This window comes from Mesocricetus auratus, unplaced genomic scaffold, assembly GCF_017639785.1.
Source record: "Mesocricetus auratus isolate SY011 unplaced genomic scaffold, BCM_Maur_2.0 Super-Scaffold_100041, whole genome shotgun sequence".
NCBI lineage: Eukaryota > Metazoa > Chordata > Mammalia > Rodentia > Cricetidae > Mesocricetus > Mesocricetus auratus.
This window is the reverse complement of record NW_024429218.1, coordinates 4,564,482-4,592,227: the sequence shown is the minus strand read 5'-3', so window position 1 is coordinate 4,592,227 and position 27,746 is coordinate 4,564,482. Positions and strand designations below refer to the sequence as shown.

Sequence of the window (27,746 nt, the reverse complement as noted above, 5' to 3'; positions counted from 1 at the left end):
ATACAAGGACAAAAGCAAACAGCCCAGAAGTCCCTCCTTGTTTTAAAATTATTTGATTCTATGCTTTTAAAAAGAAAGGACTAGCTTGAAAAGCGGGAAATGTTCATGACGTTGGGTGCGTTGTCCAATAAAGTAAAACGGAGCATGGTAAAGAGAAAAGGACATAGGTAGGGAGACGACACTTCATTCAGCAGGTATCTGTCTGGTACCTGTTGTTCTGTGTCCTGGAAACACTCAAAGTGCCTGACTGCACGGCGATGGGTTTCTAAATGGAGGGGTTGGCACAGACAGTCAACAAATACACAAAGAGAAAACTTTTCTTTGGTTCCATAGTGGTAAGTACTATGGAGAAAAAAATGCAAATGGAACAGAATAATTCAGGAAGAGGACTCCAAAATTTTAAGTGAGGGTTTCAGAAAAAGATATCTGAGCTGGGGGGGGAAGGGGGCTACAGATCTGTGATCCTGGCACCTGGGACGGTAATTCGGGGAACAGATCTGAGGCCAGCTGTGGCTACACAGTTGGTTCCAGCCAGCCTCGGATGCATAGTGAAACCCAGATTTAAATTTTTAAAAATGTTTCAAGATACAACTGAGTAAAGATTTGAAGGAAGCCACTGTGAGGGTCCCTCGTGAGTGTCCCCGGGAGGAGAGCGGGCGCGGCAGGATTGGAGCAGAGGGTGCCCTATCTACTTAGTAGGTTTGTTCCTTGGCTGTGGTAGGGCGAGGTGGGTACAGACACTAGTTAGGAAACTATAGAAATAGTTCAGGCAGCATGATGATGGGTGAGAAGAGAAGGGAACACCTTTTTGTGGGTTTTTGTTTTGGTTTGCTTTTTGAGACAAAGTCTATGTATTCCTTGCCATCCTGGAATTAGATATGTAGACCAGACTGACCTCAGACTGACAGCAATCCTCCTGCCTCTGTCTCTGCCTCCTGCGTCCTGGGATTAAAGGTGTGGGGCACCATGCTAAAAACGGGCGCCTTTGAGGGCAGATATTAAAAGATCTAGGAAAAGGCTGAGTGTGCGGTGGAACAGGAGTGAAGCTAAGTTTTGGGGACCAGTTGGTAAGAACGGGTCAGGAACCGGAGTGTTTGGGTGCTCGCTCGATGCCCAGTGGAACGCTCAAATTGGCAACTGTCTATTCAAGTCCAAAGTCTGAGATAGGTTCTAGGGTATAGCTGTACATTTGGGCATTACCAATACATAACTAGTTTAAACGATACTAATTCCATAGGATGAAGGGAATCACCAGGACAGAGCTCCAAGGACTTAGTGAGATCCACTACTAAAGATCTGGGGATAGAGTCCAGCTAAGGAAATGAGGAGTGACCAGGATAGTGTAGGGAAACCAAGTGACGGGACATTTCAAGATCAGTTGGTGGTGACTAGACCTACACTAGATCTCTTTCATACACACACAAATCAATTAAACTAAAAAAGTTCAGTAATAAGAACAGCATCTGTCTATCTTTCTCTGTCTCTCTCCCTCTGTGTGTGTGTGTGTGTGTGTATGTGTGTGTGTGTGTGTGTGTATTATAATAAACTTCCAAGGAAAAAATGTTGGAACATTTAGGGTTTCATATTTTCAACTAGCTCCCATGTTCATCAACACAAAGAATTGTTTCTAATTGTTCTCGTAGTCATTTTTTTAATCTCACAAAGATGTTAAGATCTATGTGATACAAATGGAAAACATTCTAATTCTTTGCGATATGAATCAATAAAGGACCTGACTGCTTATGAATCATTAATGAACTAGATGCTAAAAGTTACTTCTACATATGTAAAAAGTGCATATTGGATTATGGATGTGTCATGTGTGTGCCAGCCAGATTTACTTGTGATACAGTATGCAATGAAGCTGGCTTACAAACAAAGTCATCACGTTGTCTTATATAGACCATCGTCTTCCAAAGATGCCAGCTAGGAAATTCAGCTTCTTTCAGTCTTGTGGGAAAAGGTGCTTCATTTCAATCACCTTACTGAGTTTAGAGAAGGGTGAAGAGGAAGATGCAACTCAACTGGAATTCTTGAGACACAGACATCCTGTCTTCACCCTGGTTTTTACTGAACATCAGGCTGCCGGATCGATAACCCACAAAGACAATAAAATAGAATGGGAAATAAAAATACACAGTTTATGCCATACTGTGGCCTGTTTGTATAGCTGTATATTTTATTCCATTCTCAACTAACCTGGTCTTTTTTTTCCAGACATTCTTATGCACACAAACCTCACTTACGCTGAAATGTTCTGGAAAACATTTCTCCAGAAAACTGAGCTGCACATTTGTCATGGGTGTCATCACACTACAAGACGTTTATAGGTTCCAATCTCTAAGCATTGTTATTCTTAGGACCTCGGCTTCACAGACACACACCGTGTAGACACACTGAGATGTGAGCTAAATATAAATGACAAAGAGCTCGTCTTGGTGAATATGGGTGATTTGTACATTGCCTTGGCTTATTGATTAATCTTCAACAGTCAATCCCATGCCCTGCAAACCACAGTCACCTGTCTCTGATACTTTGGTCTGTTTTACAACCTTCTGGCACTGTTCAATGAAAGCTATAAAAAGAAACCCTTCTTTTCCATTACAACTAGAGGAAAAATGTCAAGAATGAGACCTCAAAAACACCATACCGTAAAAAACTAAAAAAGACCGTGCTGTGTCCCAAGTCTTTCCTTCTGATGGCGGTTGCCATCGGGCTATCACACCAAGTCAAGGAGCATGAAGTTTCCAAGCCAGACTTTCTTCAGACATGTAAATGTGATCCCTCTCACAAAAATATTAGATAGCCAGGCGCAGGGAACACAATTATAATCCCAGCACTTGGGAAGCAGAAGCAAGAGGACCAGGAGCTCAAGGTCGTTCTAGGAAACACCGTGAATTCTAGGCCACTCTGGGCTACATGAGACACTGTCTCAGTTTATATACATACCAAAAATACTGGAGTAAAAACTAACGTAAGCATGATTTCTGAATGTCAGGGGGTTAGTTGTATTTTATTTATTGTTCTATTCTTTTCTGTTAGGTTGTTAATCTGCAGATTAGGAATGAAGACATTTGTAACTTGGTTTCATATTTCCTGACTCAGGACTATAATGGGAGATATTTAACAATCCTTCAGTACTTACAGAAATGGTATTTGCTGAATGTGCTGCCTGGTGAAGCCCACTCTAATAATATCTTAAAGATAAAGGAAGGGAGGAAACTATGGAGTCTGTGTGGTCACGATTTGGTCAAGGATAATTCACTTCATTGGTAATGTTTCAAGTTTTGCTAATAAAGAGAAGCCAAAAGTCGTGCCCCATGTCCTTAATCCCAACACTCAGGAGGCTGAGGCAGGCAGATCTCTGTTGAGTTCAAGACCAACCTGGTCTACAAAGTGAGTTCCAGGATAGCCTGGAACTGTCTGGAATATGCATTACACACACACACACACCACACACACACACACACACACACACACACACACACACAGGAAAGTTCTAACACGTTTCACCACCCTGCCTATCTCCTCCTTGCCCTCAGCTTAAAACGCGCAGCACACACACACACACACACACACACACACACACACACACACACACACACACCTGCTGGTGCCACTCTCTAAACATGGTAAGGTTTTCTTTTCGTTTTTGCCATTATTTATTTACTTACTGGTTTACTGACAATTTCAGACATACGTATTACGATTATATTCAACCCCCACTACCTTCTCTTGTCTCTTCCCTCTCCCTCTGAACCCCTTCTTCCCAACTAGTCCTATGTCCCACCTGCCCCCTCAGTTGAATTGGGTTGCTTAGGAGCTTGGCTAGATGGTTGCTTTGCTGGAACATGAACAACCTTCCAGTGACCACACTACTGAAGAGAAAGACCCTGCCTCCTTCTACTGCCGTTAACTGCCCAGGAGAGCTGCTCAACAGCGGGTGGGCCTCGTGGGCACCGCCCCTCCATGACGGCCTGCCGAAGGGCCCAGCCCTGTGAAGGCCTTATTCAGGACTCCACGGCTGCCACGTGTTCATGCTCACCGCGTCCACGTCATATCTGGATGACAGTGTTTTGTAGCACTCATAAATCTTAGTTCTTTACAGATTTTAGACTCAGGCCTGCTGGGCCATCTTTTCCAAATGGGTAAACTGTTTTTGCTTTGTTTTGTTTTATTTCACAACAAGGCTCAAAGAAAACCTCTTGAAAGCAATGGTGTTCTTCTGCCAAGGGGAGGCACTTTGCAGTCAAAATGAGCTCAAAATGTACTAACTTGATTTACTCTCCTCCTCCTCTTCCCCCTCTTCCTCCTCCTCCTCCTCCTCCTTCTCCTCCTCTTTCTTCTCCTCCTCCTCCTCCTTTTCCTCCTCCTCCTCCTCTTCCTCCTTCTCCTCCTCCTCCTCCTCCTCCTTCTCCTCCTCTTCCTTCTCCTCCTCCTTCTCCTCCTCCTCCTCCTCTTCCTTCTCCTCCTCCTCCTCTTCCTTCTCCTCCTCTTCCTCCTCCTCCTTCTCCTCCTCCTCCTCCTTCTCCTCCTCTTCCTTCTCCTCCTCCTCCTTTTCCTCCTCCTCCTTATCCTCCTCCTCCTTCTCCTCCTCTTCCTCTCCTCCTCCTCCTCCTCCTCCTCTTCCTCCCCTCTTCCTCCTTCCCCTTTTTCCCTCCTCCCCCCAGGTACAGAGCAGTGGCCTCCTGGAGTCGAGTTCAAGGAATCGGGATCCCCCTGATTACCGCCATTGAAATCGTCTCCATCTGGATCCTTTCCTTCATCCTGGCCATCCCAGAAGCCATCGGCTTTGTCATGGTACCCTTCGAATACAGGGGCGAGCAGCACCGCACCTGCATGCTCAACGCCACAACCAGGTTCATGGAGGTATTGATCATTCACACCATTCACTCACCGTGTCACGGTCAGCTGGGGAGGGAGGCACCGTACTTGGCTGGCTGGTTTCTCCCGTACAGGGCAGATGCTCCTCCACTGCCCGGAAGGCCACACTGTGTCACCTCCCATTCTTGTCTGGTAGTACAGCCACAGACAAAACTTTCCTGTACAAAGCAGTCCAGTCAATATACTGAGAGACTACCCCTGCAAGTTAAGGATGTGATCTGCCTTTATGATTAAAAGCTACATACCCACAAGGCATTGCATCTGACAGACAGTGCATGTCACTCGAGAAAATGAGGTTCGCTCAGTTTTATTTCTGAAAACAAATCTTATTTATCCCAAAAAATACTTGACAAAACATTTCTGCAGCAAAATGAGCTGCCTGTGTGCCCTGTGGGAAATCACTGTAACATGCACGACGCTATAGGTTCTGACCCCTAAGCACATTTAGTAAAGGGTTAGATAGACATCCAGATTCCTGAAGCTCAGGCTTGCTCACTAAAAATTGGCTGCTGTGCTTGCCTGGGCTTATTTTGACATGGACCCTAGACCTGAATCCCTGAGCACTCAGCATTGCTCTGAAAAGCTTAAGTACCGGAAAATGTGTCTTAGAATGCACATCCCCTTTGCAAAACTGGTTCCAGGTGGACAGCGGACACCTGTGTCCCCTGAGTCAGTCAAATGAAGTGCTTTGATGTCAGGGTCACCTGCACAGGTCCACAGCACAGACAGCTCAGACCATGCCTCTCTGCAGTGGGAAAACTGACCGGGTTCATAGTTCTGCATCCGATCAGTTATCCTGAAAGCTGACAACCTCAAGATCAAAGTCTTCCTCTTACAGCCTTTTTAACTAGGTCAGTTTACACCATGAACAACGCAGTGGGGTGGCTTTAGCCATGTTTCGGGTTTGGAACTGGGAGGGGCACATGAGCACTCTGGACGTTGAGGGTCCCCTGGAAATGGACAGAAGGGGACAGGTGATGTCATAAAGCCTGAGGCATCCGTGGAGGGTTTGAGAAGAGGGAGCCGTGGGCTGGCCGGGGTGGCTGCGGGTGGCCGTGAAGGGTGTGAGTCAAGCTGGTGAGGCCTCGGCATCCATTTCCGGTCTGGATACACTTTTTTTCTGGCATAACTTCCATCTCCCTTCATACTCTTCAGCTGTGCTCTAGGCTAGGCTGTCCCAGCGCCCTTTCCGTCCCAGCTGATGACAGTCAAAAACAGAACCATGTCTCTCCTTCCTCAGTCAGCCCTCGTCATGGAGGGGGTGGGGCACTCCATCCAGCTCTGTCCGGGGTCACCTTCCAGACCCCAGGCAGCTGCTTCGAGGCTATGCCCGCTCAGCCTGCAATTCTGTGGGAAGAGGCTATGAAAGTGGGGTGTGCGAGGGTGTGGAGGGGTGAGCAAGGTCTCACAGGATGTTTGCACTGTACTTCTAAACAAGGACAGAGTCTGGATTTTTTTTAAGTTCCAGAAATCCTTCTGTAATGGAATGGACTAGGGGAGGTCTGTTTAACAACCAGAGGAAACAAACTCATTTGGGAGTTTGCACTTAATCTGGGGTAGATTTTGAGGGTCTGGGAGCTTGGATGGAAAAGGAAATGTGTTTGTTTTCACTAAATTTCCCCTGAAATATATCACCTCCTCTGACTTTAAATGGAGAAAATAGTCTGCTGGTGGTGGTGCACACCTTACTCTAATCCCAGCTTGGGAGGCACAAGCAGGTAGATCTCTGTAAATTCGAGGCCAGTCTAATCTATAGAGTGAATTCCAGGACATCCAGAGCTACACACAGAAACCCTCTCAGAAAGCAAAATATATATAATAAGCCACTGTAATGTTTAAGGGTACCATGACTTTTTTAGAGAGAGAAACATATGCACACAATCTTGAAATACTCATACTCATTGCTGGAATTAATGTTCAATGCTTGGTAGTTTTTAGAGCCTTTATATTATTTAATCAGACCGATATGCTATGCAATTTGCTGATGAACACACATCTTTATCAGAATTTTGTTTTCAGTTTTTTGATAGCTCCATTTCAATGTAATTGGTTTCCATTGTGACCACATACATATAACTTTGTGCTTATTAACATACAATGTTGATGTCTGGGAATTTTATCACTTGATAAAATGATAAAGTTCAGTCCCCAGAATCCATGTAAAAAGTTGGGCATGGTGACATAAGCCTGTAGAACCAGTGCTGGGAAGGCAAGGGACTGCAGCTCACAGGCATTAGTCAGATAGCCTAGCCAAATTGGCCAGCCCCAGGTCCCAGTGCGAGACCCTGCCTCAAGAAACAAGGGAGATGTCTCCTGAAGCATGATACCTAAAGCCGTGCACATGCATGTATGAGCACGCACACAAATGCACGCGTGCGCTCACACACACACATGCACTCAAATACAGACACACACGTGCACGCATGCACACTCACACGCACACACACATGCATGCACTCGAATACAGACACGTGCTCATGCACATACACACGCATGCACTCGAAAACAGACACACACGTGCACACACACAGATGCTCACTTGCACACACACTGTATTGTTCTCAGAAGGAATTCTCATGTTCACCAGATTTCCAAGGGGGTCTGTGGCATTTGGCAGTTAAGAAGCCTTGCTTGAATGTTTGTCTTCTGGAACCATTTTTAGATGACTTAATCAGCCTTAAAGGGTTCCTTTCCATGCACAGAAACTTTTAGAATTCAGGGAATAAGGTGGCCATATCTGCAGGAACTGATATCACAAGAGGCTACGTTACCCTCAGTAAGTAAAGTCTGGAGAAGGAACGTAAGGAAGTTATAGGCTTGCCTTCCCAAGCTCAGGGTTAATTCGGGAAGCATTTGAGTAGCATTGCTCAACTTTCATTTTTATCCACCTTTAAAAAGACAGAAAACTGGGGGCTTGAGAGATGGCTCAGTGGTTAAGAGCACTGACTGCTCTTCCAGAAGACCTGGGTTCAATTCCCAGCACCCTCATTGCAGCCCACAACTGTCTGTAACTCCAGTTCCAAGGGATCTGACACCCTCACACAGACAAGCAGGTGAAACATCAATGCACATTAAATAAAGTTTTTTTAAAAGACAGGAGAGAGTGCCAAGTCAGCCTTTAGCTAGAATACCGCCACTCAGTAGTTTCCAGGTAACAAGCATTGAGGGGGCGTGGAGTTGTTGATGACTAAGCTGGCTGACTCTGGGGTCACATAGCAGGCATACCAGGCAAAGGGTTAAGTCCCACCAACCTCAGCCACAGATAAGCCATTCACTGATAGCCTTCACTGTCCCTACATGAGACACTCACACTAAGCACACTTTAACCACACAACCAAAGAGTCAGCCAATCTTATGAAAATGTTGAGGCTCAGCGGTGAAAATGTCTCCAATCCCATTGTGTGGAACTTCAAGAGGAGTCTCTGTACTCATTAGAGCTCCTCAGTTGTGTAACAGAAATGAGCTCAGGGCTCTCCGAGGCACCCTTGGAAGCATAACTGGGTAACTTTAACATGCATGTCTTCATATGTTACAGCTTAGAGGACTGCACTTGCCTGGTGTGTGCAAAGCCCTTACCAGGCATGATCCAGTGCTGAGAAACACAAATTTAAAAAAACAAAAAACTGAGCACAAGGCATCTGCCGTCAAAGCGGGCAGATGCAACCGCGTCGACAACCACAGGGACTGGGGCAGGCGGGCAGGCGGGCGGGCGGGGTGCTGCACAGTCGGCTTGCGGTCCAGCGCCCCTCTCTCCCTTTCTCCTCCTCACCGGGCAGTTTTACCAAGACGTGAAGGACTGGTGGCTCTTCGGGTTCTATTTCTGCATGCCCTTGGTGTGCACGGCGATCTTCTACACCCTCATGACCTGTGAGATGCTCAACAGGAGGAATGGCAGCTTGCGGATTGCCCTCAGCGAGCACCTCAAGCAGGTAAGTCTCCGCAGGCCCCGAGGCCGCCTTGAAACGGGCAAGCCCGCTCACAGGAGCGCCACTGTCGGCCGGCCGCACCTGCACTGGCGACGGTGGCTCCATTCAAAGTGGAACTGACAAACCTCATTGCCCAGCATCTTTCTACAGGTTCTTTTCCACACGAGATATACTGAGGTAGGCAAACACCAGTGTTTTACAATTGCCTCTGCTATCCGGCACGGTAGTATGTTGTACAGATGTGTAGGCTAGGAGCCACAGGCTGGACCACACAGCCTCCTGGGAGGTGGGTGATACCACCCAGCAGTGTATTTGTATGCTCTGGTGTCTGCACAGTGTTGAAATTGCCTAGCTACACATTTTTTTTTCCAGAACATATCTGTGTCTTCGAGCCGCACATGACCATGTTGTATGCAATAGATTTATGCTGATTTTCTAAAAATAAAAATGTTCCCTTGTAGCTGTTTTCTTTATATAGCATTAGGAATTCCTTTGGGGAAATGGGAATCCTGTCTGTGAGCCAGATGGTCCTGGGGGGAGGGGCTTGAAGATAGTTAACTCGTGGTTATTTTGTCAGAGAGTGTACTGAGCATGTGTGCATGGATGCATTGAAATGGGCTTGTGGCTATGCCAGAACAGAAAGATGATGGGTGTGACCACATTTCCTTGTGGGCGTTGTAGTCTAGCTGTAGAATAAAATACAGTACAAGCAATTAGAAGATGAAATGCAACTCCGGGAAAATTGTCTGTAAGTGAGGGAGTGTGGGGGTAAGGGCTATTTGGTGGGAAAGCTGTTTCGGTTGGAGGGCAGAAGCCCTGGGGGAATGTGGGCTGGGCATCAGGCAATCGGGAGTATGAAAATGGAAATGATCAGATCAGCACCTCAGATAAGACTCATGCTAGGAAATTTGACTACACACAGAAAAAGAGGGGAAATCTCGGAGGACCCAAAATTTTAGAAGGAATTTGAACATGTCAGTGGGAGTTAACGTGTCTTTCAGGCAGCAGCTAGATCAGTTATACTTTGGGACTTTAGAAGGCAAAACTGGACTTTTAAACATCCTAGTCACATGACCTCAGGCAGATTACTTCGTGTCTCTAGGCTCCTAACTTTTTGTACATATGTAATGATATATTTGTAGATTGCCAAAGACATCTAAGGTACTTAATAGTGCCCAGTTCCTAGTAAGAGTGCAAGTAAGCTCTTGGTAGCCGTGGGAGAGTATTGTGAACACTCAACCACAAGAGAAGACGGCAGACGCTGTTATTGGAGTCCCTAAAGCTGGCTGTATAATTATCACACACGAGCGCACATTAGCACCCTTTCAACTACTGTACTGACTCCCTGAGCTTCAGCCCCTTGTCTGCAAATTGGCCATAACAAGACATGAATCAGTGCTGTTATGGGAATCTAAGGAAAGGGTGTGTGTATGTGTGCTCTGGGAAGGCTACTGTGTCCCACAAACGGGAGCCGTTTCCTTTGACTGAGAGCAGTGCTTGTGTTGAGAAACTTCAGCCTGACTTTGCTCAGGGATGAATGCTGGAGGTGCAGGATTAACCCTTCGAGGCCAGGTGTGGTGGTGCACATCTTTAATTCCAGTAGTAGGGTAGCTGAGGTAGGTGGACCTCTGAGTTCAAATCCAGCCTGGTCTACATCATGGTGCACATCTTTAATTCCAGTAGTAGGATAGCTGAGGTAGGTGGACCTCTGAGTTCAAGTCCAGCCTGGTCTATATCGTGATCCCGAGGCCAGCCTAGGATAATTAGTGAATGAAACATTGTCTCAAAACATTGCCCCAGCCCTGAACATTGAAATGCTGTATGCCCCTCCTCCAGACGTCTCTCTGAACCACACCCCAGCTGGTGTCATGACTGGGGGGGGGCTCCAGGCTCCCGTTCTTTGGGCTGCATCAGCAATTTGGGATAACACTCCCTGTGACGGGCTCAACCGGATGTGTTTATTTTCGGCTTCCTGAACTTAATGTTGGAAGCCTCAGATTAAGCCAACATTATTTTTCCAGCATTATCTTCTAGCCTGTTTCCAGTCAGTTTTGTTTGATTTTGACTGACCCCAGTTACAGACAAGTTGCATTTTATGTCCCTAGCTCTGCTTCTAAATGTGTGTGGGATGGCTATACCTCAGCATTGTGGGCACAAATGATGAGTAGAGATAATTTCCAACCTAAAGCTGCCCAGACCTCGAGCAGACTCAGAGGCTGCTAAAGTCAGAGTCAGTCCTTGGTCAGCATGCCCAGCGCTTCTAACCATGACAGCGGTGACTCCCTCCCCACACCCTTCTGTTTGCAAACAGCAGATATTCAAAACTATATGTCGTTAAAAAGGAATTTTAAATTTTAAAGCAAATTTCAAGCCAGGCATAGTAGCAGGTGCCTATAATGTAAACAAGAGCACTGATGCAAAGGCATCTCTTGGGTCTCTTTGAGACCCAGTCTCAAACAAAAGAAGCAAATAGTAAAAATAAAAGCAAAACACCTTCAACAGTAGCTTCTAAAGCAGAAACAGTAAAACGGGTTGCTTTCTCTGTACACTTGTCAATTTTCATGCTGTGTCCAGCTGCCTTGGCTATCACGCCATCTCTAAGGCCAATTGCCTGATACCCAGCCTCCAGCTAACCCCAAGTAGTCGCCCCCCAGTCATCTGCACGCCTCGAAAACACACACTCCCTCAACAAACATACATGCTCCCATGCTTAGACTCACCAACACACATGCCTTCATACTTAGATTCAACCCTGGCGTTGACTCCAGCCAGCTCCTGCCTTGTTCCTGGCATAGACCTCTGCTGTTGTCCTCGGGACATCTCGAACCTGGAGACTGACCAAAGGCATGGTTAATGACTCCTCCGTGAGACGGTTGCGCTCTGGGTCTTGAAATGTAGACGTCATGTGGAGGCCACTCCAGACCCTCCCGTGGCCCCTCCTCCCTTCATGTGTGTCGCTTTCTGCCATGCGACAGCGCTAACCTTTACCCTCATCTGGTTGCACGTGCCCTTAGCGCCGAGAAGTGGCGAAGACGGTCTTCTGTTTGGTCGTCATCTTTGCCCTCTGCTGGTTCCCTCTTCACCTAAGCCGCATTTTGAAGAAGACCGTGTATGATGAGACGGATAAGAACCGATGTGAACTGCTCAGGTAGGATTCCAGGTGTTGGCTTTTCACGTTTACAGAGTGTTTACATTCTAGCTAGCTCTGAAACTTAAACATTGTAGAGTTAATTATATGTTGTTAGCTGGCACCACCAATAATTGATCCCAAAAACGTGTGTGAGTCCTGTCTGTAACCTTGCCACTCCCTTCCTGAAGGTGTGCCCATGGGTTTCCACTGACCGTGGCATTGGCCCTGCAGAACTTCTCACAAAACTCTACCTGCCACCTACGAGACACGGCTTGGGGCAGGAGAAATGCTAATCTGGGGGATACGTGCTACTTAGCAGATTTTAAAGCAGTATGTTTTAATGACACTGTTTTCTTTTGCTCCAGCTTCTTGTTGCTCATGGATTACATTGGTATCAACTTGGCAACCATGAATTCTTGCATAAACCCAATAGCTCTATATTTTGTGAGCAAGAAATTCAAAAATTGTTTCCAGGTAAGACTGTTTCACATGCTCTCTCTCTCTCTCTGTAAAGACAGCTAAATTAGTGTACTCTGTACCCAACTGGCATTATCAATTGTTTACTCCTGCTTTGATGATAGATAGATAGATAGATAGATAGATAGATAGATAGATAGATAGATATGACACTTACACACAAAATAAGTGCCCAGTATGAGTGGGCTATTGCTTAACATAGAAAAGGAAATCACAGTAACTGCTCTCACAGAACCCATGATCTAAGCAGAGGCAGACGTATCACCCAGAGATGGGCACAAGCAGACGAGAGTTGATAACGGGACTACAGCCGCCATGGCTTTGAGGTCTCCTTGGAAAGGTGCTGGAACTAACATGGGTTGGCTCACATACATACAGGTCCTAACTAGTGAATTTCATATGTTGCGCTTGATAGCACTTGCTGGTTAATTTATATGTTAATCATAGGGCAAGGGAAATTTCCTGTTAAAAATCCTCGGAAATTAATTAAGCACAGGTCCAAGGGAATGGCAAAAGGGGAAAGTCCAATCCAGAGAGCCCTGCCTTATAATTTATAGCCTGTTCTTCTTCTACTGGGGCCCTACTATCTTCCTTTATAAAGAGATGTCAACAGCACCTACAGCGGGGCTGTTGTGAGGGTCAGCTGAGGTCCTGGTAGATGCCGAGCACCACATAAGAAACACTCTGGTGAAGAGCGGGTCCCCCAGACCCTTCCCAGCTGTATCTGCTCATGCCCTGAAAGAGCCCCCTCTCCAACCAGCACTGCTGTCCCTCCTCTTAACCGTAAAGAACACAGTTAAAATGAGAAGCAGGAGACCTTTGCTTCTAATCTCCGTCTGTTCTTGACAAGCTCCAGCTGTCCTCGGTTGTCCATGGGCATTGACCCCTCACTGGTGCGCCCCCAGCTTTCGTTTTGGCTAGGAATGGATCCGCAGGCTGACTTACACACTCCCTCTTTCCCTCCCCCAGTCCTGCCTCTGTTGCTGTTGTCACCAGTCCAAAAGCCTCATGACCTCGGTCCCCATGAACGGAACAAGCATCCAGTGGAAGAACCATGACCAGAACAATCACAACACAGAACGGAGCAGCCACAAGGACAGCATGAACTAATGCCCTGCAGAAGCACCAGGCACCACCGTCTTCAAGTCCTCTCGGAGAGACGGGCACACAGCAGCGGGCCTCCTTAGCCCTCCCAAGCTCTCTCCCCCGCCCTTCGCTAACCGCAGCCCGTGGGTCTCTCCTAAGTACTCTATATGACCTGCACATTCTGCATGTCATATCCAACACTTGAAAATTATGAGAGCTGAGGGAGGAAGGAGATCATTCAAGGAAACCACACAATGTCTGCAGTCTTTGCATGAACACAGAGTTTGCAAGTTCATGACCAGCTTTCGTGCAGTCCTATGGAACAGCCAGTGAGAAAGGTTGTCACTGGGCTCTAGAGCAGCAGTTCTCAGCCTTCCTGATGCTGCCACCCTTGAGTACAGTTCCTCATGCTGCAGTGACCCCCAACCACAAAATCATTTTTGTCACTACCCCATAACTGTTATTTTGCTGTTATGAATAGTAATGCAAATATCTGATGTTTCTTACGACCTTGGGTGACCCCTCTGAAAGGGTCATTCAACCCCCAAAGGGGGGTGTCTCGATCCACAGGTTGAGAACCACTGATCTAGATGCTGGGTTTAATGGCACATGCCTGTAATCCCAGAATTGAAGAAATGAGGCAAAGATAATCAGGAGCTCGAGGTTAGCCTCATCCGAGTGGTTCAAAAAAGCCTGGGCTATGTGAGATTCTGTCTCAGAGGCACAAACAGACAAAAGAGAGTTTAGACATTATGACAAGATTCTTTTCTTTAGCCAAACACACTGTGAGGTTAAAGCACATTTTTGGAACTGTCATTCAGTGTTAATATCTTATAATTGCATGATACCCTAGGAGTGATTATTCCACCTTATTTATATATACTGAGAGGAGGAGGAGGAGGAGGCACCAGACGAACAGTTACGTTGTTTCTGTGTCACTGTTTTATTGTAAAACATGAATTCTAAAGCTGCCACAAGTACAGCCATGAACTGGGAGTCACCGGAGCGGTTTAGTATGTGCCAACCAAAGAATTTTTAAGAACCTGTATTTTTTCTTTCCTTCCTTTTTTTAAACAAGGTTTTTATTAGAGCATATTTGGGTTTTGTTTTGTTTCAATTTTGAGACAGGGCTTTGCTATATGGGCCAAGCTAGCCCCTGAATTCACAGAGATCCACCCACCTCTGCCTCACAAGTGTTGGGATTAAGGGCATGTGCCACTGCGTGTGACTTAAGCGTATTTTTATGTTAATTTTTTTTAAAAAAAGATACTTGGGAGCTGGGCAAGATGGCACATGCCACATGCTTAATGCTCTTAACACCTGGGAGGCTGAGGTAGGGTGATTTTGAGTGGAAAATTGCCTGTAGTAAGTACAAAGATTCCACCTTAAAAATAATAGCTGTTAATAATAATACTGACATTCAATGGTTCTGTTTTTAAGCCTGTCTTTTTAAATGAGAGACCATGTCCTAACACTTACATGAGTCACTGAAGTATGCCTGAGACTTCTAGTGTCATGTCTGATGCATACGTAGGAGGAAAATGCTGAATATTTTTTGAGAACCTAAAAATTTTCTTTACGTTCTATCATAATAACACATATATAATACGCAGTCCATTTTATGCTCTCAATTTCTTCTACAATGATGACTGACTACAAGGCTTTCCTGATCGTCCCTTTTTCCAGACAGGAAAAGGTTTCAAAGTGGCCAAATGAGCTGATAATGTTGACTTAAATGAGCTGATAATGTTGACTGAAATGTAGTTAACCCTTTGTGAACCTTCAACTCTTCGCTCTTCTCTGATAGGAACTAAATCTCCTTTCTGTCCCCAGATCCCCAATGGTCACCATTTCAAAGGGCCCACAGTAACTCTACTGGGCATTTCCCCAGATGTTTACAGACTGTGAGAATGACAAAATATCTTTTATTTTGTATGTATATAAATATATAACTAATTGTACATTTCTTTTAGCCAACTTTTCTGTGATAGTCTCTATGGAGTGTGTGTGTGCGTGCACGCGTGTAATGGTACAGATGGATTTAGTATAATCTTAGAATGCCCTGTGTTTGTGCCAAAGTACATGTTGGGAGCTGACTGTTGATAATACAGCCCACTTTGGTCAGTTTTCACACATAAGAATCTCAAGTGTTCCATATTTGTAACCCAGTTAGCATTACAGATTATGGGAGGCATCGTGCAAGCGAATGACTCGTAGGCTAACAGTAGGGGATTTTATCAGGTTGAATGATTTGAAAACACAGTAGTCGGGTCATGGGGTTGGAAGTATTATACTTTTCTCTTTATTTCCATGTGGGTGTTTGTTTGTTTTTTATGCGTGAGAGTGTTTTATTTTTTGCACTGGGGATTAAGCCCATGACCTCACATATGTTAGGCAAGGGCTCTCACTGAGCTACATCCCCAACCCAGTATTACTTTGTGGTGCAACTGACAAGTTGCCTGGAGTTTCTGTCGTATGCCAATGGGTAGAGTATTTGTGAGAAACTAGTTGTCAGCCTGTCGTGTCATATATTATTGCATCAGGCTCTGGTTGCTTGGACTTCAGGGCTGAGAAATACTATCCCTCTGTGTGTTAGTAGCCAAGTTCCACTGCAGCTCTGGAGTGTCGCACACCTATGCATGCCCATCGTTAGACATAGATGCACAGTTTGTTTATTGTCCTTTTAAAGATGCTCTTTTACATAGAAAATGTATTTTTAAATTCAGAACATCATAAACCTGAATACACAGGCTTTGGTGTGCATTTTGTTTAGGACTGGTAACTATGGTTCACTCATACAAACAGTTCTAATTTCTACCTTTACCACGTTTCTGACAAATAACTTTGTAGACATGAGCCGGAAGCTAAGGGCCTGAGTTGGTAGTGGTCCATTAAACAGAAAATAAAGGTTTACAGAAGATCAAAAATGTCTTTCTCTCTCCTTTGCTTTTGTATACATTTTTTTCATTTTAAGTAGATCTTCCTAGGGAATGTCTGTCTGTTACATAATGTGTTACAAATTTCTCCTTAGTATCAGCCAGGCAAGCAATTTTACTTTTGAACAAATACTTTGTACTATGGTCTAACCCCTGCCACCCTGCTTTGTGATGCTGAACAATTTACTCTCTCACCCATCCTTTATAGTTCTAGTAAAATTTTACTGCTAGACATTGGTTATACAGCAGTGAATAAAACAGGCAAAGCCCCAGAGCTGATGGAGCTTGCAATCCAGGGGAATGAAGAGCCATGTGACCAACCAGAGGAAGACACTCATCCACTGTTCATTTGACATCTCCCGTCCGATGGCTAATAGACCATAATGTATGCAAAATGAGCCTGATGTCTCCCAACCTGTGGTGCCATGGTATTCGTCTGTACGGTTAACTACAGCTCCATCTTTGGGCTACTTAACACAACATTTGAAGTCATTCCTCGTTCTTTTCTCTTACACTTTACATCAGCATCTCAATAACTCAAGGAGCCCCCTTGGTAGATTATTCCTAGGACTGTGCCCCTTTTCTGCCCACCGAAGCCTCCATCCTACCTGCATCATTGATGACACAGGTAGCTGTCATCTGTGGTCGATGTAACTGTGGCAGGTTCCCATCCTGCCCACTTGTCTCCTGCCTTGCACACACCCACGTTCATGGGAGACTGTACTCCATCCACATTGTGACTGGGTAAAGCCAGGCTAGCCGGCATCCTTGTGGGGGTGGGGCGGCCTAAGAAAGCACTGGGTAAGAAAGAGCCCTCCCCCCGTGCTGAGGCTGAAAGCTCGTGAGCCTCGAGCTGGCACCCACAGTTTGAGCATCATGGCGAAACCAGTCTACCCAAGTCGCAAAGGAGGGAAAGAAAGTTTTTTCAGTCGCAGTTCTGGGTTTCTTAACGCTTCCCACGGCTTGTGGGAACAAATCAGCTCATTTACCTTTTGACCTATTCTGTTAGAATCATCAGTTTCCGTGACTTAGAAGAACACGTTTTCTTGACCCATCGTTTGGCATTTGGGGTTGACTTGTTTGTTTGCTGCGGAGCAGTTTAAAGTATACAAGAGGAGTGAAGCGGATTGCGGTGTTTCTACACGCCCCTTGGATTGCGTTGTTTCTACACGCCCCTTCCCTCCCCTCTCCACTCGCAGTTTCTCCCATCATTTACATTTTAGCATCAGTGCGGTACACTCAGTGCTGGCATGGCTGTTTCACTAAAGTCCATAGTTTACACTGGTATCACCTCGTGTGCTCTGTAACTCGTGGGTTGTAGCAGGCGTATAGTGCCCCATATCCGCCAACTCAGTCATGCGGGAGGGGTCCCCAGCTTGAAGGCTCCTGTCACACCACTGTCCTCCCTTTCTACCCTGCCACTGTCCCTCAGACCCCTTGGCTGGTCTTTCACTGAAAACATATACAGATGTGCCGGCTGGCTTATGTCAGCTTTCGCAAGCTAGAGTCCTTTGAGAAGAGGGAGCTAGACTTGAGAAAACACTTCCATAAGAGCAGGCTGTAGGCAACGACAGTGACAGATGAGGGAGTGTCCAAACATTGCTGGTGGGGCCATCCCTGGGCTGGCGGTCCTGGGTTCTACAAGAAAGCAGGCTGAGCAAGCCGTGAAGAGAAGACCAGTGAGCAGCCCCCCTCCTTGGCCTCTGCATCAGCTCGGGATTCCTGCCCTGTCTGAGCTCCTGCCCTGGCTGCCTTCGTTGACACGGATTGATTGTGACGTGCAAGCGTGGGTCAAACAAACCCTTTCCTTCCAGGTTGCTTTTGATTATGGTGTTTCATCACAGCGAGAGTGACGCTGAGGCAGTGAACACCCTCAATAGTACACGGTAATAGCTGCCCGTGGCATGAGATGATGTATAAATAAACACACGCCGTGGAAAACTTAGCAGTGACTCAGCGGACAACAGAACTAAGGGCTCAGGAGTCAAAATTCTTTTGGTGTCGCAGGGTCAACATGACTGAAGACATTGTGAGGCCCTTCTCGAGTCTGTGGAAATAAGATAGAAGTCCAGCATCATAACGAGAAACAGCAGTGTTACCTCTACATTGTATTGTTTTAAGTCGGTAAATATTACTTACCATTCAAAAAGTAAACCTACCCGGGGACTGGAGGTCTTACTCAGCGGTAGTGTAATTACCTACCATATGAGAGGACTGAGTTTCCACACCAGCACTGCAAATATAAATAAATAAACAAAAAAATCTACCCAACAAATCTTGAAATACTGACATAATGAACTAAGTGGACATGGACCCAAACAGCCAAGCTAGGCACACATATGTGTGAGGAGCCGCCCTCGCTATCGCTATCGCCATTAGAAGATGGCGCTGACATCTGCTGTCAGTTGGAGTTTACCGTTTAAGCTGTGCCTCACCCGTCATCTGGGGTGATGAGCAAACCACCAATCCCGGCTCTACACGTCTCACTCAGAGCTCCTAGGCTTATATAAGGGGCTGGGTTTCTTAGCTTGGGGTCTCCCTCTCAGAAGCTGATCATCTATCTCTCAAGATGCATTAAAGCTTTACTGCAGAAGGATCCGAGTGTCCTGCGTCGTTCTTGCTGGCGAGACGGTAGCGCGGGACACATATGGATTAACCTGCCGCCTGCCCTCCTCTTCCTGGTGTTGCCAGCCCCTGGTACAGTGATGGTAGGGAGGTGACCGTCTATGCCTGCAGTGAAGGGAATGCTCTGCTCCGTGAGGCTTCTGCCTCTTCCAGGCCCGAGACTGAGTCCCTGTGTTGGGGATAACTAATCTGTACCATCTCCATTGATTTTGCCCGACATTGAAACAGGCAAAGTTACATCAGAACACACATCCACTACATGCGCACTGATTGGTTCTGAAATGTTAGTGAGGTCTTCCTATTTTAATAGTCCTAGGTAGTTTTTAAATGATCCTCTGTTTGCTAGTGTTTCTGTCATAACATAGACAACCCAGTGTCAATGTTTGATTAGCTCCGTGACTCTTATATCTCTAATAAGACAGAGAGAAGCCTCAAGTCCGAGAGTCGGAAAACAATAAAGGACTGAAAATGCTTGCCTTTGCAAGGCTGGCCTCCCTAAGAAGGCAGACGGGCAGCTCCCTTCATGTCCCCTCCTTTCCTGAGCCTTGGCATCAGGAAGATCCAGTAGAATCTCTCAAATATGTTTGCTCCTGGGAAGGATTAAACCAGGAGTGGCAAAGCCAACTCTAAATAGAATTGGAAGAGTCATGGAACCTCCCTAGAGCAAAAGAGAATTCCAAAAATTTTTCCTTTTTAGTTCTAAACTACCGTCGCCTTATCTGATCGATGATCATTGCTTAGTTCAATGTGATTCTGTGATGCTAGATACAATTATGTGTTTGGTGTTGTGTGATAGATTTGTCTCAGATGGGGGTCATGACCTTGCCCAGACTATGCGCTATCCCGTTGTCAGCAATGACTCACTCCATTTACGCAATTTTTTCCCCAGAATACAGCCACTTTTCCATCAACTGTAGCTCTCTGCTTGTCTTCAACCTGAACTAGTAAGTCCTGAGATGGAAAAATCTACCAACACACTCATGTGTGCATGCGTGGAGTGTGTGTGTGTGTGTGTGTGTGTGTGTGTGTGGCGCAGCATCGACCACCAGCTAATCCCAGAAATACAGTTCAAGAGAAAAGCATCCTTTGCATTTCTGACACAGAAGAGCTGAAATTGGGAAAAGCAGAGACCCCTGTGGGGACAGAGCACAGACAACTGGTGAATCACGGTCTCAGAGGAAGTGAGAGAGGGATGCAGCCACCACACAGAAAGGGTGATGCTGTCTGCTGACAACCAACAGGGCCTGCTCCTTCAGCCATTTCCTGCCTGCGAGTCCCTTGTCCTCCGACTCTATTTCGAGTCTAAGGGCAAGAAGAGGACTTAGCTGTGACTTAGAAACACAGGCCGGTGAAATGGCTCAGCAGGTAAAGGTGCTTGTCACACAGGCTTGATGACTCAAGTTCAGTCCCAGCAACGCCTGTAGACATGGAGAGTATGGACTCCTCAAAGACGGCCTCTGCCCTCTGCACACCCATACTACCTGTGCAATGCCCCCCATATAACAACAGCAGTGACAATCGTTTTTAGGATAAATTATTGCTAGGACATTGCAAAGTTAACCAGTCCAATTGCCTGCATGAACACTTACTTTACCAGAACCAAGCCCTGGCTGGGATCAGAAAGGATCTTAGAGACTGCCGCTGCTGTTCATGGACACCACAGCAAACAACCAGATGCCCTGGTCTGTGGTGACCAGAAAGTGTGTGTGCCTGCATGTACAAGCATGTCTACGTGATTTGATATGAGAATGAGTTTCAATCTCACTCAATCTGAGTTCAGTGCTTGGGTTGAAGCTAAAAGCCGTACATTACCAGGCAGTGGTGGCACACCTTTAATCCCAGAACTCAGGAGACAGAGGCAGGTGGATCTCTGTCACACCTGCTGAGCAGCCTGCATCTGAGAATGTAGCAAGGTGGTCGGAATAGATGACACAGAGACCAGTCGGTTGCTTTAAGAAAACTTTATGCTCCCCAAGTCGGCTTAGGAGAGCCCCCCAAGAAAAAACGCTTCCCTTTTTAAAGACTTCTGCCATCCATACATACACAATTCTCCAACCGAGCTCTCACACACCTCTCACAGCTTTCCCAGACTTCTCACCCTCCTGGCTGGTCATTGAATCTCCAGCACCAGAATCGGGGAGAAACAGCAGGGAGCAGGAAGAAGCGTCTAGCCGTAGGGGGATCAAAGTTTCAGTGAGCCAGCCCTTATCGGAGCCCTATCAAGAGCTTTATGGCACTGAATTGTTTTCAGTAAACATTATCTCGCAGCTGCCTGCTCCCAGGCTGATGGAGGGGTGGGTTTCCGGCCAGGGTCTGTGATCCCCACAGATCTCTGTGAGTTCCAGACCAGTCTCGTCTACAAGAGCTAGTTCCAGGACAGCCTCCAAAGTCACAGAGAACCCTGTCTGGAGGGGAAAAAAGACACACACATAGTAGGCAAGTACTTGACTGCTGAGCTACAACCACAACTGAAAATTCCTCAACAGCTGCTTACAAAAAAGTAAGAACATTTGATTACACATGTATATTTTCTTACAGAACTTAGAGGGTTGATAAACTTCGGTCTCTGTTTCCCATAACGTGTAGATATCTAATAAGTCTGTTATCAATTACAAAGTTCTTTGGGCCCTGCTAGGTGGTCACACATGTCTATGGTCTGCCTGAAATCCAAGGGGTGTTTTCAACCAAACCACGGAGGGGTCAAAGGAGCTTCATCTACTGGACTATGGATCAGTCCAGCAAAATAATGGTGTAAGTTGTGACCATCACTCATTATCCCATCAGACGAACTCAGCACTCCAGGGAGGGTTTTGTGGTCATACTTACGTAATCTCATCCAGGAACTATGGTATGTGACGTACATTTTTACACGTTCTTGCCTCTCTTAATTATACAGGATGCAACAAGAAAAAGATGGTCAGCTCAAAGTTACCTCCCCAGAGAGACCTTATCTGACCACATCACCTGAGCCAGCCAGTCACTCTGCTGCACACTCCACGCATACTGCTCGGGAATCTTTTTTCTTGCTCACCTAATAGTAAGTCCATATCACTTATCTCCCCTCATCATGTAAAAGCTCTGCTCTGCTTTATGGTTTATAGTTTTGGGACAGCTTATTACACTATTCCCACTGTCTGGTGTAATTCTGGTTGGGCACAGTGTGCCCTCAATGTATAGGCTTTAATGAACTTAAATCAAGGAGACACAACAGAAAATGAGTAGGAGGCTACCTAAGCATTCCCCAAGGTTACTTAACCTTTAATCCAGGTTAAGTCTTCCTTATCTGAAATGCTTAAGGTCACACACAGGTCAATTTGGAATTTGGATAGGCTGGGCATATTTGCATAAAATTTAGTTGAACTTCTTTAATCCAGAACCCTGAAACCTCAAATGCTGTGAAATCTGAGACATTTTGAACATCTTACAACACTGAAAGATTTTGGTTTTCAGAATTTCTGAGTAAACAGACTCAACGTGTGTCTGGAGAAGCAATTCTATAGTGATGTTAAGACCTACATGACAGCAAAGGCTTTTGATTATTACACTGGCCTTTATTACAAGGCCTTTCTTGTTGATATGACACTGTTCTAACAAATTAAGCCTTTTTTTCTACTAAGTTACTGTTGCTTTGGTTTGGGGTGTTTGTTTGTTTGTTTGAGATAGGGTCTCATATAGCAAAGGTTGGCCTAGAATTCAGTAAGTAGCCAAGGATGACCTTAGATTCCTGATCCTTCTGCCTCCACCTCAAAAATTCTGGGAATTACAGGCAAGTGCCACCACTCCCAGCTTTATGATGTGCTGAGGACAGGACTCCAACCTTCAAGCTCACAGAGCAAGCACTCCATCAACTAAGCTGCATGGAAACCCAGAAGAGATCTCCTAGGCCCTGGAGAGTGGCCAGGAAAGCTGTAAACTTGACCCCAAATTTCATCAGAGCAGGTACCCAGTTACACCTGCTGATCTCCCGTGTGAGTTTAAGAGAAGTAGTGAGGCTAGAGATGGAACTCGGTGATGGAGAGCTTGCCTAGCATGCCCAAGGCTCTGAATCCAGTTCCCAGACCTCCCATTCTTCTTTGTGCAACTTCTGGCTTTCATTGCTTCTGAATTCAATATGTTCCCTTAAGTTTATTTATTCATTCACTGGTGGTTGTCCTTGGATAAGGTCTTTTTAGATGGATGCAAATTACTTTGTTCCTTTATTCTAAAAGAAATGTAAAAAGTCTTTTTTTCTTCTCCCCTGCTCCCCACATAAGATTGATCTTTTGCCTGGGTAAATGAATTCTAGGGAGAAAATCATCTTTTCTCTGGTCAGGGTGTAGCTTAGTGATAGAGCACTAGGCTACAAGGAGGAAGGGAGGGAGTTAATTTGGTGTGTTATTACACCTACAGTTGCTGCACTGGAAATGTGACCACTGCCTACAGAACAAGCATCAGGGAAAAGCTGAGTGCAGACACACAAGTCTGCTTTAGTGCGACAGAGGATCCCTCTACCCCCCACCCCCAATCCCGGTAGCTCATTGGACAGCTGGTCTACCTGAAGATAGAGAACAATCGAAGAAGATACCTGACATTGACCTCTGACCTTCACAAAAGCACAAGCACACACACACACACACACCACATGCATCACACACACACACAGAGAGAGAGAGAGAGAGAGAGAGAGAGAGAGAGAGAGAGAGAGAGAGAGAGAGAGAGAATAGAGGAGCTGTGCTTGTTGAGGAAACATCTACTAATCATAAAATTCTTACTTACTGATATAATCTATTATTTTGCCCTCTGTATACCCATTTTTGCTTTGCTCCTTGACCTTGGAACTTTAAAGTTTTCTAAGATATTTTCCTTAGCCAATTCATTCATTCATTCGTTCACCCAACAGATGTCAAGTTACACTAGAGGGCAAAAGATAGGACTGTGAATAAACAGTCTAAATGCCCTGATCCACTTTGACTTTGTTTTATTATTTTACGTTATTGGAACTCTATCATCTCTTTCCATTTGAAAACTCAATTACTTTTAATTCAGGAAAAAATGTATCTGTTTTCACTTTGACTTTACTGAAGACAGTAAGGTATAAACATTAATGGTAAAGATCTCTCAAATCTTCCAACGTGTTTTATTCAGCTCTGAACTCAGAATGATGCTCTAAGCTTTCAAGCTATCCACTTGGATGCCTTTCCCGTTGGCTTTTACTTCTCTCACCAAATGTATATTTTTATTTTGCCTTTTTATTTTTAATATCTGAATGTGCCTTTTCAAACTCTGTCTCTTCTTTCCTCTAGCAGCTTGATTTTGTTTGGGAGAGGCAAGTTTTCCTTCAGTCTTCCTAGGGACCATATTTACATTTAGTTTAGGCTCTCCTACTCCTGAATAATGTTTGCTCCAGGACCAACTACTGCTTCACCTCTGCTCTTCCGTGAACACTGTTTGTTTCCCTCCCCTGCCTGGCAGTCTGCTCTCTGGTCTCATCTCTCAGTGCTGGGTCAGGCTGTTTAGCACAGTAAACTGAGACGGCTTCCCTCTAGTTGTGAAGGTCTGTTTCCCATGAAGGCTGACCGTAGTTAGATAAGCGGGCAAAGTTGTGTTTGGAGGACGCCAGTGTGAGTGAAGAGCCAAGGTCCTTTTCAAATGTCTAATTACGGGAGGCATTTTTGTGTCTTTTTACCCCCAAACACTTTCTTCTCTTTGGCCTGCTTTTCCTTCTGTGCCTGGTGTGGTTCTGAGAAGGCTGGAGTCTTCGTAAACTTTGGGCTGCTTTCTTCTCAGGCATGAGTAATCTCCAGGGGCCCCATGCAAGCTGGTTGTTATTAACTTGAAGCCTGTGGGACAATCAGCGGCAGCGGCATCCCACTCCGGGGCTGGGGAGTGTTCCCAGTCAGACTAGGTGTATAATTTGCAGTCACCGGTGTAAAAGCAGAATGTATAGTCCCTTTTCTGCCTCTTACAGCTTATTTTGCCCATGTTTATGTGTATGTCTTGTCACTTTTTAATTGGGATTCTTTATTTTGCTGTTGTGCTCTTTGGGTCCCCATAGATAGTCTGCTTGCAAAAGTTCTCTCACACTGTCCCTTCACCCTGCTCACTGCTGACTTTGTGATGCCCTCCACGCTGTCCTGACAGCAAATGCTCCCTTGACAGTTCACTCTTTTACTTTTCTGTTGTTCTCTATTTCTCATCAATAAAACACAGTTAGCTTCCTGTCGTTTTTCTTCCCTACTTTTATTTCCACATTTTTTAATTTTTATTTGTTTTGTTTGGTGTTTGGTCTTTTAACACAATATTACTATTAATTTGATAATTTCTTAATTGCATACGTTGTATCTTGATAATATTCAGTCCCCCATCCTCCCTGTAACTCCTCCCAAATCCATTGCCCCTCCCAACTTTATGTCCTCTTATTTTTTCCCCATAACCCATGCAGTCTAACCTGTGCTGCCCCCAAATACTCACAAGTGTGGGGCCATCTACTAGAGCATGGTAGACCTATGAGGAGCCACGCCCTTTAAAGAAAACTGACTCTTCCTCCCCGAGAAGTCATCAACTATCAATAGCTAACAAGCCCCGCCCCTCACTGCGCTGCACTGTTGATGGGTTTGACCTTGTGCAGGTCGTATGCAGGCGCCCACAGCTGTGAGTCCATGGGTACAGAGGTCTTCTCTTGTGCAGAAGACAGTTTCGCCCAAGCCCTTCCCAAACTCTGGCTCTTACAATCTTTCCAGCACCTTGTCCACCATGGTCTCTGAGCCCCACGGTGGCTGAGCACAGCAGTGACTGATTCATTGGACTTTTGCCTTTGTGGGTTTCCACACTAATCACCCATCCACTGCATGAAGAAGCATCTACAGTGGCTTCCATAATCTTTGGACAGAGAGATACAAACTAGAAAGTAGTTTGATTATTATACCCATTTAGCAAAGTAACAACAGTACGTTCACCCCTTGGGTCTATGAGCCCCTTAGCCATGGGTTCTCCGGTTTACAGTATCTGTCATGTGCTTCCTCCTACGGAGCAGGTCTTATGTCAAATCAGAAATTAGCTGACTACTCCATAACATTCATGCCACTATTGTGTGCATGGACATATTTTGCCACTCTAATTATTACTGTTGTTCACAGGGCTTACAACAGAGGACTTATTACCCCCAGGAGCCCACATGGCACCTTCCTATGAAATTTGCCAGAAAAGAGGAAGCTTCCCGGTCAGCACCAGAGTAAGTTCCATGACCGATGAACAAAGTGCTCGGTCTCTTCGACAACAAGGTCTCATTATCAAGTTCTAGCAAACAACCAAAGCAATGGCAATTACTGCAATGTTTTGGGGATCTCTAGGACACTGCTGATCAACAATTCAGGGGGAGATATCTCATATTTGACGGGGGTTTGCATTTTTTTAGACAGTCTCCCTCTGCAGCCTGGACTGGCTTAAGGCAAGGTAGCCTAGCCCAGCCTCCAACCTCTGAACCTCTGGAATGCCAGAATTACAGGCCTGTGCTACACCTGGCCATACCTTCTGCTTCCTTTATTTCATTCAGGAATTCTCAGAGCTTTCTAGTCTAGTAGTAGGGTTTTTTGTTGCTGTTGCTGTTGTTGTTTAGATTTTGCTTTTTGTTTGCTTGTTTTGTTTTGCTTTAGTTTTTTGAGACAGGGTTTCTCTGTGTAGCCCTGGCTGCCCTGAAACTCACTCTGTAGACCAGGATGGCCTCAAACTCACAAAGATCTGCCTGCCTCTGTCTCCATAGTAATGGTATTAAAGGCGTGCACTCCCACCACCACCCTCCCCCTGCCCTGGACTGACTTTGTTTTCTGTGACAAATGCTCAGAATCAATATATGCAGATATATAAGTATTAGCATTTAAAAAATAACTAATCTTCTATGATTTGATGATGTTAACAGGAACAGCTAGAACCCAAGTTTAAAAAATTAAACCAGCGAAGTATTTGTGCTCTTCCTATTAAAAGAAGTCACATACTGCCAACATGCAGAGAGGAGACCATTAACTTTCCAGCTCTAAATGGGATAGCTACCCCTCCCCTAAGCTTAAGCATTATCCGGGGAGAGGGGAACAGAGGGGCTGCAAGAACGAGAGACCGTGCACATCTGTCGTGAAACAACATTTGCTGGACATGACACACACAGAGGCGTGCAGCTGCTTGTTCAGCCACTGCTACTGTAGTTCTTCAAATCTGGGGCACCCCAAATGTGTACCAGTCCACCTGCACCAAATCTGGGGCACCCCAAATGTGTACACCAGTCCACCTGTATCTAAATCTGGGGTACCCCAAATGTGTACACCAGTCCTCCTGTATCTAAATCTGGGATACCCCAAATGTGTACCAGTCCTCCTGTATCTAAATCTGGGGCACCCCAAATGTGTACACCAGTCCTCCTGTATCCATGTCCCCTTCCATGAACTCACAGCAGCTGTGACTGAATACACAAGGTCAAGGCGGCCAGAATCCCAGCAGGAGAGGGGAGGGGCTCATGATGTCACGCCCTGGCTGGGGAGATGTTGGCAACTGAGTGAGGTCCTGCGGAAGGGAGGGTCCATCCTCCAGGCAGTACATAGATTGATAGAAATGGATTCATTTAAGTTATGAGCTAGCTAAAAACAAACTTGAGCTATCTGCCAAGAATTTTTTCCTCAATATATGTTTTTATTTAAATTAGAAGCATGCATGCTT

At 45.6% G+C, this 27,746-nt stretch overlaps 1 protein-coding gene across 2 annotated transcripts in view; it reads left to right on the top strand.

The window, feature by feature from the left end:
- Ednra (endothelin receptor type A) overlaps positions 1-16,430 on the top strand; it is a 67,586-nt gene extending 51,156 nt beyond the window's left edge. For both annotated transcript variants that reach the window (XM_040734835.1, XM_005077741.4), the window contains 5 exons: positions 4,671-4,869; positions 8,661-8,813; positions 11,825-11,958; positions 12,306-12,414; positions 13,387-16,430. In XM_040734835.1, the coding sequence (XP_040590769.1) occupies positions 4,671-4,869; positions 8,661-8,813; positions 11,825-11,958; positions 12,306-12,414; positions 13,387-13,527 (736 nt within the window). In that variant the 3' untranslated portion in view covers positions 13,528-16,430. The remainder of the gene's footprint in view (positions 1-4,670; positions 4,870-8,660; positions 8,814-11,824; positions 11,959-12,305; positions 12,415-13,386) is intronic.
- The last annotated feature ends 11,316 nt before the right edge of the window (positions 16,431-27,746 follow it).